This window comes from Cyprinodon tularosa, unplaced genomic scaffold, assembly GCF_016077235.1.
Source record: "Cyprinodon tularosa strain WSP-4 unplaced genomic scaffold, ASM1607723v1 ctg197, whole genome shotgun sequence".
Lineage (NCBI taxonomy): Eukaryota > Metazoa > Chordata > Actinopteri > Cyprinodontiformes > Cyprinodontidae > Cyprinodon > Cyprinodon tularosa.
In genome coordinates, this window is record NW_024038720.1 from 188,776 (window position 1) to 203,545 (window position 14,770).

Genomic DNA, 14,770 nt, shown 5'->3' on the forward strand with positions numbered 1-14,770 from the left:
TGGCTGCATGTTTTCTTTCCAACCAAGCAATAGCACACCAGACTCCAGTCATCTCATCAAGTCATCATGTTCAGATTGGACTCACTTGATGAGATGACTGGAATCTGGAACCAGGTTGACACCCCTGGTCTAGGGGATGAAAAAGTAGTGGTCTCGATCGAAAATTTCCCAAAATGCACCTTGAAAAGTAGTGATCACTGTCACTGTAACCCTAACCAGAAAACAGAATCCGTACCATTGGCTCATTTGGCTAATTTGCGCATGCAATAGCAGATATTCATCCAGGTTGCCATTAATTATGTAATTATGGAGCTAAAATTACTTATTTGTATCCTTAAATCAATAAATAATGCTACACTATGTCTCAAAAAAATGGTTTGCTTGACTTTTCTTAGACAATTTGATGCTTTTTACATGTTCTCCTTTAAACTGCTTGACATCGTCAAGCAGCTCGGAGCAGTATGGCAAAATATGATTAAACCATGTTTATCTTTTTTTAATTATTTCTTTCTTTAGATTTAGGTTCTGATTTTTGTAATCTACTGCATCGATTCTTGAAGGCAAGACTCGATTATAAAAAAAAATATAAAAAAATGAACAAATAAAATACATTAATGGTTGGCGCACATCAGCCAAACCAAGTGGAATACGACTTCCAGTCCAGCAGATGCTGCTGCGGATGTGTTGACGCCCGCTGCTTTGTGTCACAAGTATGTCCGGCCGTGGGATACTGCGACGAGACATATGAAATAAAACATGGAGGACACTAGGAAAATTCGCCCCGCAGTTCCATCACATTTCAAGTCAGTTGCTTGGATGCATTTTAGCTTCAAAAACAAAGACGGTAAAAATTAAATTGATATGACGCACGTAATTTGCAAAAGGGGAAATATACATTTGAATGTTTTCATTTCAGTGGTTTAAAGGACCATTGAGGCCATGTAAATGGCAATGATTATCCTTATTTTGTTATTTTAAGTTTTATGAATCGTAAGATCTTTTTGTCAGTGTGTCCACACCAGTAATAGTAATATTTGTGTCCAGTACTTGTTTTCATGGTAACACCTCCAAAAGTCGTTTCAATAAATACAGCTATGTATGAATTCAGTTGCTTTCAGTTATGTATCAATTAATGACACTATCCAGATCCTACCCAGCCAGTCAGCCACTGGTAAGGGCTGTATCTTTTTCTTACAGTGTTCAGGGAAAATATCACAATGCATCGCAATATTTCAGGTATCGTGATGCATCGTGATAGAATCGCATCGTGGCATGTGAATTGTGATTCGAATCGAATCATGACTTCTTTGCCAATACCCACCCCTACTGAAAAAGCTAGTTCCCGGAAGCAGCATGGGATGCCATTCGTCCAGATTTGTCGGCTGGATTCGAAGACTCCGCCTTATGCGGCAGACAAATGCAGCCTTCTTTTTGCCCGTTTTTAAGGACGGGTCAGGCGTATCTTAGGTAGCCTTGGGTATCCCATGATTCACTGTGGGTCCAAGCAACTCCATGCTCAGAGGAAAAAGGTAAATGGCATTGAACAGTGGTGAATATTGGAAGCGCAGTTTAATATAATGCAAGTGTGTGAATATTTTTGTCTGAAATGTATGAAAGTAGTTGTTTTAAATTGTTATTGTGTCAGATAGGTGGCAGGTAATGGTTGGTCTGTCCCTGTGCAAATGGGTTTTACTGAAATTTAAGCTCATATTTCAATATCTCTGCAGTGTGAGGACTATAAATATAATATCCGTGATGATGGTACTGCTGCTGAAGCTCCGTGAACATTTTACTAGCTCCCAGAACAGTAGTGGGAAGTTCGGTATCCATTCTTTGCCTGCTTTATGTGTCAACTGAAAAGGTTGCTAGGTGACAGAATATATGGTCTATGAAAACCATAGAAGGCTTGACCTATTTGAATCCACAGCCAAAACCTTTTTTTCTTTTTTTTTTTTCTTTTTTCTTTTTTACAGTGTCCTGTCTGGCAATGTGGCAATAAGAATAATTGTCTTGATGCCAAAAAGAGCCCAACAGATTTTACTTTCACAAGTGTAGCAGTATGGCAATTGCCATATAGCTACACTTGTTTCATGCATATAAATTGCTTTATTATAATTATGCAGGGAGTTTTACAGTTTATATGGACACTGCAATGTAAATAGAGCAGAAAAACAGAAGGAGGAGAGGAAAAAAAGAAAAAAAAAAGAGAATAGATGAAAGAAAGAAGTGATAGAAAGGAGATAGTGACAAAACAATGTTTTGTCACAGCCAAAACTCTTAAGGCTTCCTTGTTTTCATAGCCCTCGGAGGACCCTGACCAGGTAGATCGGGTCAATGGAGGATGTAGCCTCTCAAATAGAACACACCGAGTCAAAATCATTGATGGTCGAGCTGGACTAGACGAGCAAATATATCTCAGATTGCTCTGCGAGAGCTCTCCTCACAGGGCTTTATGGGATTTGTTGTAGTCGCGGTAAATAAAAAAGAATAACCCTAACCCGGCACCGTGGGGAGTTACGTGAGGGGAGCAAAAAGTAGTGACCATCTGTATGAATGGTCAGTTCACCGAGTTCACTATAAAGTCCACTATATAGTCCCCGCGCTAAAGACTGATTAAGGGATTAGGGCAGTTGTTCAGATAAAGTTGAATCTTTAAAACCTGATTTTAAGAGACTTAGACTTAGACAGATTTTATTTGTCATTTTGTTTACAGAAGTGTAAAACAAAAAGAAAATTCATTTGGTACAGCTCTCTGGACAATTTCATCATTTTTAAAAGTGCAGCCTTGAAAAATAGTAAAAAATTACTGTAAATTTACAGTTCTAACATTGTTGTTTTTATATATATATATATATATATATATATATATATATATATATATATATATATATATATATATATATATATATCTTTGATGGCTTTAATGCTACTAATTATTTTAGGTCTTATAAAAGACGTTATGTATGAGGTCACTCTTCTCTGATGCGTCAATACTAACCATCAAGTCTAATGTTAATGCTTGCTATTAGCAGACATTTAATTTACTGTCCAGAATGAAGGTGGGAACCTCCATGAAGCCTCTGAGCCCCTTTGCTTCCTTAAGTCACTCAGTTTGGCCTATGTTTACCCTTCTTTTGCTTCTTTTGCATTTTTTGGACTATCATCTGAGAAATGTAGCAGTAAGAAAAAGCAATTTCACAGAGCTACAAATATCTAGAAACGCCTCAGCTCCATCTCGGTGGCTTAATCCCGCTATTCCTATGACGCAGAATCCTTTTAATGTTGGCATTGGCATCATAACCAGATGTAAATATTTTGGACCCATCAAAAAGTTTCAAACAAAACAATGTAGCAGTTTTTTTTCCATAACTTTAGCACACTGTTGATATATTGCTTTTGAAAAAACTATAGTTTCTTGATGAAAAACATTGTAGCTATGACCTCTAAAATGGGTACACGTTTTCAATATTTTTAAATAGATTGAGTTGTACATGATGTTGTTTTGTTTGCAGACCTAATAAACTCAAATACATAAAAGTCTGCTTGAGCATTTAAGTGTTTTTCACCCCTTTCTCTCACAGCAGCCTAAAAGATTTCCTCTGTTTCCCCCTTTTGGCAGGTTTTAATGAGTTAATGATGTTGGTTTTTCTAACTTATTACTCTGCAGACAGTATGACTGTGCTTTGTCTTTGCTGGTTTTAGCCATCACCTACAATATTCTTATAACCACACTGTCTTGAGAGTGGGTCTTTTGCATACCAAGGATTCTGCTCCCCGTCACCATAAAGTACAAAAATGCAGGTGTGTGTCTAAAGCCTGCGTGCTGTAATTCAGCCGCATCATGCAAACAAAGCTGGCTAGTAAAACCACACACTGTGCCTCTGAGATAGAAGAGGAGAGAGGTGCAGGCACCACTGTTTTTGTAGCAGTAAACTTTAACTGACTACAAGTTTAGCTTTTCGTCTTTGTTGAAAGAAAGTGTTGTTGATGTAGGCCAGACAGAGTTGGATGTTGGATCACTCCTGCAACTGATCAGTCATTTAGTCTTGTCCAAATTCTTTTAGCTTCCTGTTATTTCTGGTGCTATTTTTAGATGAGGTTTCAGTTAGATTTAGTTAACTTCATAAAAATTCACATTCTTGGACAACACAGAGGACAGAGAGTTCCAGAGTTTACTTTACAAAGCCCTACCATAAATTTAGTTACTGGGAATTTAAATGTAATATGCTAGTGAATTTGGTTACATCATGAAGGGATCAAAGTGCAAGCTGAGAAGTAGAACTTTTCCACTAACTGAGAACCCGCTCGGCCCTCTTATGCAAATAAAGTTATGTAAATTTTAGTCAAATGTGGGTTTGATCCCAATATATATTTTTTACAGCTTGGACCTGATGCAAACAAGAGTATCTAAAATAGCTTTATTTGATCCAGGACAATAAAAACAAATAAGTTGACAAAGCTCTCAGTAAGAACCTTAAGGTTCAAACACTTAGAGGCCTCTCACTAATGCATTTGTGAGTTAAAGTCTGCTCTCGAACAAGAGTGGTGAACAAACAAAGTGAAACTTTTTTTTTCATTTACTGATTGGGACACTGTTTTGTTGTTTTTTTTTAAAGAAATTGTCTTCAGACATTTCTAGCTAGAAGAGCTTCCTCTTTACAGGATTTCTGTTACTTACGTTGATAATCTTATTTTGGACAGTTTACACTTTATATTGCAATCTTGCAGACTAAATATCATGCTCCCAATAGAGAAAGTACATGTTTTTTTGTTGTTTTGTTTTGTTTATTTTTTTAAAGCACTTTTTTTCCTCCCCAATCTATAAATTTGTGTGGATTATGCACAATGTTGGATTGACTGACTAGGGCTATATAGTCCTACAATAGAAATGTTTCTGGGTCTTACTTTTAAATCTTTGCATCCTTAAGTGCCGTCAGTCTTCATAATTTATGTTAAAGTTCAGAAATTAAATGATTGACTTATCATAAACCTTCTAACTCCCAAAAACAACATGGCAGTGGTGGATGTAAACACACGAGATATATCACGGCTCCAGTGCTAATCTCACTCATCGTCGGGATCTAAAAACTACTCAGACTGTGTACGAATCTCCACCCTAACGCCTCGCACACTTTAGAGAGCGGGGACTAAATAGTGGTCTTTATTGTGAACCCAGTTAACTGACCATTTGGACAGTTAATCACTCCCCGCAGGGCGCCTACCCCATTTTTATTTTCATCTCTCGGCCCTAAAACAAATCCCATGATGCTTTGCGAGGAGAGCTTTTTCAAATTATTCTGGGATATATCTGCTTGTCTAGTGACCAGGTTGTGCACTACATTTTAAGGTTCATTTTCAAGACATTCTGACACTCATATAAAATGGTGTATCCCCTATTTAGTGCCCTATTTAAGGGTTAGGGCTGACGTTCAGCCCTAGTCTCCTCATGAATCCAAATACGCCACGCCATCATCCTCCAACTTCTTCAGTTCTTCTTCTTTGTCTTTTTACAAGGCAGTAAGGTCCAGTTGCAGGTCACATGGCTTTTATGATGCAAAAAAGTACTTCCATTGCAGTTTTGTGAAAGGTAAGAATTCTTATACCATTAAAAAGTTTTTTTTTTTTTTCTGATCTTTGGTGTTTCATTTTAGCAAATATTTTTTTCGTAATTACAGTTTACACAATTTGATGGTTAATGGAAATACAGCTTATGTAAGATAAAATTTAGTTTATTTTTAAAAAGGCTCTACCTATACTACAAACTGAGAGGAAAGTTGTATGTGAATCAGTTTAGAAGAGTGACAAGGTTTGAAGGAGATTTCCCTATTTCACTCTTTTTTACACCGTGACAAGATTTAGGTCACTGTTCAAAGTTTAACGTGTTAAAATTTAGCAATCATCCATTATTGGTTTAGTCTACATGGTGTTGATAACCATGCTGCCCTCAGGTTATTATAGTGTGGATGCTAAGCTGTGAAGAGGGAGCAAGTGATTTTTCTTGGAAACTGCTTTCACACAGTGTAATAGTGAGTCTTTGCCGGTATGTCAAATGACAAAAAAATCATCAAGTTAAATAAACAATTTAAAAAACTTGGATAGCTTGATGAAGGGAAAAGCACAATTTATTTTCTATGCTACAGAAAAGGACTCTATATTTACACATTTCGATAGGCTTGTTCTGGTAAAACATAGCATTATGCAGCAAAATGGATTCACACGCAGTATGAAATGTTATGGCTTCTAATTTGAAATACTGTATGTAACATTTTGGAGGATATTTCTTTTAACTATAAAAGAGAATATATAGCTACTAACATTATCACTAACCCCAAGGAAGCTGCAACATCTGATCATTGATGCTAATATTCTTCTTATGTTTCTGAGTGATGGACTGCAATATTTCCAGAATAATTTAAAGCCTCCAAATACTGAGACTTTCAAGGGGAACCATGATCTTCCAATGTAACTACCGTTATACCATCACACGTCAGCTGCTGCTTTGAGAGAATTGAGACTGGAAGAAAGTCCCTTTGGCTGTTTCGGTTTATGGATATGAAATACAGGACATGAGTGATATGAAGATGTTCCTGTGGCCCTAATTAGGAACCAGGAAATAGTACATTGTGTCATCCTGCACTTCATTATGAAGACTACAGTATATTGCAATAGCCTGATATATCAGCTGGCCATTTTTTGCTGATATTAGTGTTTATTTCCCTTATATCGACCAATAAGTGCATGCGTTGGTCGATTCATTCAGCACACTGTACCATGATATCTCATCAAGGACATGCATAGCTATCCCCCCCATCAGTGATCCATTGTTAATGCTTTTTTTGAGTTGTTAATAAATGTTTTGTTTTTATAAGCACTTCAGATGGAGATACTCTTACCTGAGTGAGTTAAGTCATAGGTGTAAAAGGCAGGGCTACTTTTAGGACAAATTTTTTAAAGTATGTTTTTATATATCTTCCAGTTTGCACTGAAGAAACTGTTGACAGCCAGGGGCAACCTTCCCACTGTAATGACCAAACTGGGCATGTTAATCTGTGAATGGCTGCTGTGCCAAGCGCTCTGCTGATGCATAAATATTTTTACAAGACTTTGGACTTTCTGCCTGATTTCAAAGAGAAAGGGTATTTTTCCTCTGCGTGTGCAAATGCAACTAGTGCTGTCCATTCCTTTCTCATCGTAGAAGTTTTCCTATAAAGCAGTTGTACCAGCTAGAAAATTCTAATTTATTAGGTGTTTCTCGTTAGTCCTCTAGTCGAGCAGCCTTAGGAGATGTAATTCTGCCATTTAGAAAGGAAATAACTACCTTGATAACATTGATAACCTTGACAACATCAATGCTGTTTACATTTTTCTAATTATGATCAAATTAAAGAGGCAATAATATGACTCTTTACCAGCACAGATGCTCTACCAAAAAACATTGTTAACCAGCCTGTTGAGTTTTTTTTTTTTAGATCAATATTTCGTTTGAGGGTCTTTATCTTAGGTTGTTAACAGGAATATGATTTTTTTTATTTTTTATTGTTGCTTACATCATAATTGCAATAGGCAACACAGCATACCATCACCAGCGTTTAGGTCCATATTGCCAATCCCCTGCAGAAACAACAAACAGTGCAATTTTTGATAGAAGTATGTTATTCTAGTCTGTATTCAACATAGGTTAAATCGTTTGAATCTTAAAATTCGGTATTGCTTAGTTAGTTAGCACTTTTCATTTATATTCTGGATGATTTGTCCTCGAAATCTTGACAGTAGTTCTTCCACAACTGAATCCCCTTTAGACGGCACCTCTGGTTCCCTATTTATCCCGAAGACCATGGGTGTTAAGCTGTTCTTTTCTTTCTCTGTTTCTGTCTCTCTCTCTGTACAGTACATCATCTCATTTTCACTGGTGTCTCGACAGCCAGGAGCCCTGGCCTCATCATCAGTGTGTGCATGTGTGGTGGGCTCCTGCTGACGCTGTATGTCGCTGCAGACTGACGTCAGCACTGCTTCGCTTTTCTCCATACAAATGTCCTGCATGGCTATGTACCATTGATAGGCCCCCCACCCCCCCACGCTGTCTTATTAGCATGTTTTTATCAGTTCTCGCACCTCTCACACTGCAGAGGCAGGCTAATATGACACAGGGGTGTAAGTAACTGGCTGTCTTAATAGCTTGCACCGGTTTATTGACTCCAGTTTGGAAATATTTACGACCCGTTTTATGTTGAAATACTGTGTGTGAGAGGGGACTTTTTTTTTAAAGAGCCCACCTGTGTGCATCTGGTGGTTGTGTCGAGTGTGCTGGGGGGCTTTAAATTTAATCTATAAGCCTCTCTTTTATACCTTGTCTTCATACATCTTAGGCTTAGTTTTTTCCGCTATTTTTTTAAAGTGTGCATGGATTATCTCTAAAAATTTGTGCACTATAAATCAACCTAACACAAGCGGCTCCTGCAACTTTGCTCACAGCGTCACACAGAATCTCACATGCATGAGATATGACCAGTTGTAAATGTTTAAAGATAGCAAAATACATTCAAAAACAACTTTACTTCCTTATATAGTATAGAAATATTGCGCTACCAAAAAGAGCAACTGGTCACACTTCTAAATTTTTTAAATGAAGAGAATATAACTTATCTGCTTAAATTTAAATAAAATAATTAGAAGAATAAAATATTTAAGATGTGTCAAACTGTTGATGTAAAAATGGCTACCTGTTATTCAGCTGCTTTATTCAGCATAAAAGTCATGGTTGTGCAGATGTGTTTATCAAGATGCAGGAGTTTGGGTGTTTTAGTCTCTGTTTGCCTTCAACTGTCCTCAAACTAAATTTAGTTTTCTTTCAATCTCAGAGCAAGTAAAAAAGTCAACCTTCTTTTGGTGTCTTATGCACTAATCTTACAGAGGTGGAAGGAAAAGTATAATGGGATGGTTGCACAGATTGCATGCATGGTGCACTATAGTGTGACTGCAGACATTTGAGAAGGTCTGGCTCTGTGAAGGTCTAATGCTGAATCTAATATCAACCCACATCTCACTTTTTTCTCATGTTTATGTCTTCTGCCCTCGTCCCTTCTTTAATGTCTGCCTCTGTTTCAACTCTTCCTTCTCTCTCCATAAACAAGCAGAAGGCCAGTAACTCTGTCCTCCGGCCTTCTCCCGCCATCTCGTTGCCATGGTGTGCGGATCATTGTTTGCTGGCCTCTGTGTCGGGTTGCCATGGCAGGGCTTATTTGCCATATTAAATGTTTGGCAGCATTGTGCAGATGCTGATGACAAACACCCAACAGCCCACTTTGATCAGTGATGCAGGTACTGATTAGAGGGAGTGGACCCTCTGATCTATTTAGAAAATGTAGTCTTAGATCCGACCTGCTCCAGGTTACATGCATTTGTTTAAGTTTTTAGTTTGATAAATGAAACATTTTAAATCTGACATAGCTAGTTCTGCTGAATCAGATTAAATGATCTACAACATATAAGTTGTGATGCTTTTTTGTTTTGTTTTTTTTGCTCTTCTTTTTTATCTCTTCTTGTTTTAATGAGACATTGTCTTTTTTATCACTGACCATATGTTTACCAGTTAGGATTTGGCTTGTGTTTCTTTTGGAAAAGCTTTTGTTTATTTAGATTCAGTCATCTCCCCCTTGTGTCAAAAATGGAGAATGCATGGTGGGTTAAAAAAAAGCGTGTGTCACAGCAGTGAAAGTTCTTGCTGGATTTTAAGAAATCGAAAAACATTTGACAGTTTTACAAATCAAAATATATTTATTTGTAAACAATGTCAAATCTGTTTCACTCCAGGCCCATATCTGCGTATTGAACTAGATGCTTATAACAAAGATAATAAACCTCGGAAAAAAAAAAAAACTCCAGAGGCAGGTTTAATCAGGATAAAAATATATTCAAATAAGAGAATAGGAAATCCTGATTGCTTAGGTTTGTATCTGATAGCACAGGGTTATTTTAAACTCATCTTTTTACATTTCCAGGATTGTAAGCTACCTGCTTTGAACAGCCAAACATTCTTAAAGTATTTAATCTTAAACTCTTCATTGCTGGATTTGTATATAGTCAATAAAATACTATTTTTGGATACACTTTTATTATATTTTTAATGGTGCTATCAAGTGATGTAATGGTGTCCTGGTCCATGACCCATATCAGCAACAGTTGGTGAGTTATACCTTTTCCCTCCGTGTCAAAGACAAAGTTAAAACCTAATTTACAGCAATAAAATGTTCTTTTTATTGTGTGTATGACAACAACACAACAAGTACTCTTCAGCTGGAGCACAAAACCCTCCTTAAATGCTGTCTTGAGCAATTGATATATGCTTGATTTATACTGCAATCATACTTGACATTGGAGATCAGGTTATTTCAGGTTCACCAGTATAGTGTTACACAACCCCTGCCAGCTTTGACCCTGCCGTGCTATAAAGTGTGAGAGCTCCTGTGTACCAACAGATAGCATGGAAATGCTGCCGATTGACGTAGTTGGGGCTTAATAAGATCTCATAACTCTATTGTAGACGCACCACAGTGGTTTTAGTGGTTTGCTTTACTGCTTTCTGCTCTCATTGAACGTTATAGTTGTGCAGCATGCGACTTTACAGTGCTTGGAGTGGAGTGAGTGCATGAAATGGTACAGGAAATTCTTAATGTGAACTTTTACTACACTGTGTGTTTAGATAACAGGCAGAATAGACTAGCAGAGGCTGCGTGGCTCTGCTGCTGACCCACCCATGCCCTCTTTGACGCAGTAGGCTCAAAGTGGAGCACAGGTCAAGGCCTGTGGATACCCGTCATATTATCTTTAACACACATGCATGTATATCTTATGTTGATGTTTGGGTGACAGCTATATATATAAATATATATGTGTTGTTGTTTTTTTTTCCAGATGATCTTGTGGGACTGGGATCTGAAACACTGGTACAAACCACAGTATCAGGTCAGTACTGCATCTGGTTTAGCTCACTTTTTGAGTTTAAAGGTCATTCAGGAAAATTCCCTTTTTTTTAAAGACCTAAACTCACCTTTAGCACTTCCTCACATTTTTGCTCTATATTGTGTAAAAACCCTTATTGCAATGGCCCTTGAGTCATCATCATGCCACTTTTTTTTTCTTTTTTTATCTCACCCAGACTCTTTTGTATGCTGTTTGAACTATTTGTGTAATCTGTTAAAGAATTCAGCAGCCAAAGGCCAAAAGTCATTGTTTGTTCGTGTTCTTGACAAAGTCGACCCAGTAGGAACATTTTCTGTTATGAAAGCTGGCCCTAAAAAAAAAGTGAAGATTACACTGTGATGGATTACTTTTAACAATTTATGAGATTTCACTTTTGATATAAGCAAAGCTCCCCCACTTTCAAAATGGAATTGAGATATTGTTTTGTTTTCCTCCCAAAACATTGTGCTTTATTGTTTCTGTCTTATGTTGTAAGAGCCTGGAGGATTAGAAAGGATGAGGGGAATGAACTTGAAGAGGAAGTCAGCAATGATAAATACAGTGGGGATAATAAATATTGGACTCTAGAATGTTTTTCTCAGTAAATATGTTCCTCTGGCTGTTATCATATAATTCCCACCAGATGTCACTAACATCCTAGGTAATCTACAAAGAAAAGGAAATCAACACAAATTACTCTTAAAATGATTTGCAATAAACCCAAATGCCACATGAGAAACCAAATGAACTGAAATCCATGAAATACTTGCATGGTGCATGCATGGCTCAGGTGTGATTTGAATTTATTCTTCCACACAAACTGCTGTCAAATCTGGAAGGTTCCTGGATCATTTCCCATGAAATTCAGATTTAAATCTGCCAGTTTAATGAGCAATATCTTGCTACATTCATCCTTCCAGCTACATGAAGTCTGCCAGCACAGTATTCTGATAAATAGTCCGACACAATGTTTTTGTGTGCAAACTTTACTGTTGGAAATGTATCTATTTTATACGAATGCATTGGCTCTACCAGATCTTCAATAGCAAATTAGATGACCTGTTTTTTTTTTTTTTAGTTTTTACAGCACTATTGGCTTGTTTTTTCGACAATAGGCTGACAGGAAAGGGGGAATGAGAGAGAGAGACATGCGGGAAAGTACCACAGGCCAGATTCGAACCCGGGTCACCCACGCCGAGGACCAAGGCCTCCGTATATAGGTCGGGTGTGCTAACCACTGTGCCACCTGCACCCCGAGATGAATTTTCCTTAGCAGTTGAGGTTTGTGCAGAGAGTAATCATAGAAGCCACTGTGGTTAAATGAACTAGAGGAACAAATCCCACCAATGGAGATTGGTAAAAGATAAGCCCCTTTAATAAGGCTAGTAGGTGTGCATTATTTATAGATGATGTTGGTGAACCAATGGTCATTTACCCAGAATAGACTTGGAGAAAATATTGGCTATCTACTTCAACATATGCATGTATAGGGTTAGGTTTATCAACACTCGTTGTCGAAGTCATCTTCCGCTTCATCCAGGGTCAGCAGCCTCAGCAGAGACTTCCAGCCTTCCCTCTCCATAATACACCTCCTCCAGCTCCTCAACAGAAGTGCAAATCACTCCGAAGCTGTCATGATGGATCAAAGGAGCAAGCCCATATGCAGAACACACACGAAGGAGGCAGGGAAAAAGTTCAAATGTTTATTAAAAGTTCTGAACACGTGAGCATAACAAGTTCTGAGACTGGTTCACTGAAGTCTTGACTGGGACTGCAGACTGTTGGTTAGCAGGGTTCATGAGAAGCTAAGCGTCTAGCTTCAGGCTTAGCATGGCAGACCTTGATCTGAGCTTCCAGCTCACTGCAGAGAACAACAGGGAATATCCACATAGGATTCTTCAGGCTGATTCCACATAGGAATCTTCAGGTAAACTCCATATAGAAGTCTTCAGGTTAAATCCACATAGGAATCTTCAGGTTGGCTCACCAGGGCAGATTAGCAGGTTAGGCTCGCCTAGAGCTTCAGCTTTTTTTTTCTCTCTGCATAAACCCAGAAAAACATAAATTGGAGGACCTTAAATTGTCACCATCCCCTTCTTCCTGGGTTAGAGAACGAAAAACTGCCCCACAACAGTGGGGAAACACACAGTAACAAATAACACCCATCACTTAAGATGCTCCCTTAAATGCATCTGCTCTCTAAGCAAGGTTTTGGTTTGGTGTCTTGTGGCAGGGTGCAGTGAGTGGCAATGGCGTGGATCTGTCAGTCATCAACGAGGCCAGGAACTTGGTGTCAGAGCTTCTGATGGACTCCTCACTTTCGCCAAACACAGCCGCCACTCTACGCAGCATCTCAAGCCTGATGGGGACCTTTTCAGGCTCATGTCGCCCCAGGGTCAACCCCTTCACGCCCTTCCCGGGATTCTACTCTGTAGAGTCAGAGGACTCTGCAGAGAGGAGCGACAGGAAAAGTGTAAAGGTGAGCAAAGGTTTCGCCAGAGCTGTAAACCCTCCTATCTGCTTAAGTTGTCCATATTGATGATTTATTGATTTCCTTTTGGCTTTTTGGCAATATTATGACATAGACAGATCTTATGATATGGAGGTATTTGTACAGCAATCCAGTGTTTAATAGGTGATAACTGACAGAGTTTTTATTCCCTGTGCATCTTGCATCCTTGTGCTGAACTTGATAAGAATTTCTATCATGTCCACAACCTTTGGTTGTGACCTAATTTGTGTTGCTTCATCAGTAATTGTTTGACAGATATTTCTCTTAAATATGACCTTCCTCTGTCTGCCAGGGTTTGAGCAGCAGAAACAGCCTCCCCACCCCTCAGCCCAGGCGGAGTTCGACCTCCTCCACATCCTCTGCACTCCCTTCGCTGGACTCAACCTCTTCTCGCTGGGAGCGCAACAATGGAAAGAGACCCCACTGTGACCTCAGTTTGACCAGGTATCAGATTTATACCAGGTCTATATAATGTCGATGAGTTCTATTTAGATTCTTCTCAAAAGGAGGTTTAAAATCAAACCTCAGTTGTTTTAGATCCATCCAAATAGCTTTATAGATGGGTTCTAGTAAAACACATTGAAGGTCCAGTAAAATCCTGACTAACTACTTTAAGTGCAGACCTGGTTTGAGTAAAGGTCTCTCAATTATAGCTGGAGGTAACATGGTTTTGTTTAATTTGCAATAAATACTTTTTTCAGTGTTTTCTCTGGGTGCTCTGGCTTCCATCCACAGTCTAAACACATGAACATTAGGCTGATTGTTCTCTTAATTGCCCTAGGGTATGATTGTGTTTGGGTATGATTGTCTATGTGTTATAAATAGGTTGTACCCTGCCTTTTTAAACTTTTGCTGCTTGAGGGGTCACATCAACCAGAGACGCTGATCTGGGAGCTGGCAGGAAGACAGAAACAGCACTGCTGATGCGAAGCTCTGCTATCACTCCTCTAAAACTGTTTATTAATGCCTAAATTAACTTAAAATGTCAAAACTTATTGAAAAAAATATGTTTTGGTATTGAGGTGGGCTTTTCTCGTGTAAAAAAAAATTTACTATTAACTATTTTTTACCAGTTTATCACAGCAAATATAACAAAGCCACCAAGGAGCAGCACAAGCAGGAGCATCAAGGGCGTTCTTGACGAGCATCTGACGTTAATGTGTACAAGCTTTAAAAATGAAGCAGCAGTTGCTTTTTTGCTGTCCAGAGCGCATGTGGTGTGACCGTAGTATTAAACTGCTTGAGACCATGATGAAGTAGTAGAGGATGTAGGTTTATTATTTTTTTTGTTTAAACTGA

At 38.4% G+C, this 14,770-nt stretch overlaps 1 protein-coding gene across 1 annotated transcript in view; it reads left to right on the forward strand.

The window, feature by feature from the left end:
- pde3b (phosphodiesterase 3B) overlaps positions 1-14,770 on the forward strand; it is a 72,820-nt gene that overhangs the window by 29,382 nt on the left and 28,668 nt on the right. The window contains exons 2-4 of the mRNA XM_038283883.1: positions 10,912-10,962; positions 13,193-13,438; positions 13,764-13,915. Coding sequence (XP_038139811.1) covers positions 10,912-10,962; positions 13,193-13,438; positions 13,764-13,915 — 449 coding nt within the window. The remainder of the gene's footprint in view (positions 1-10,911; positions 10,963-13,192; positions 13,439-13,763; positions 13,916-14,770) is intronic.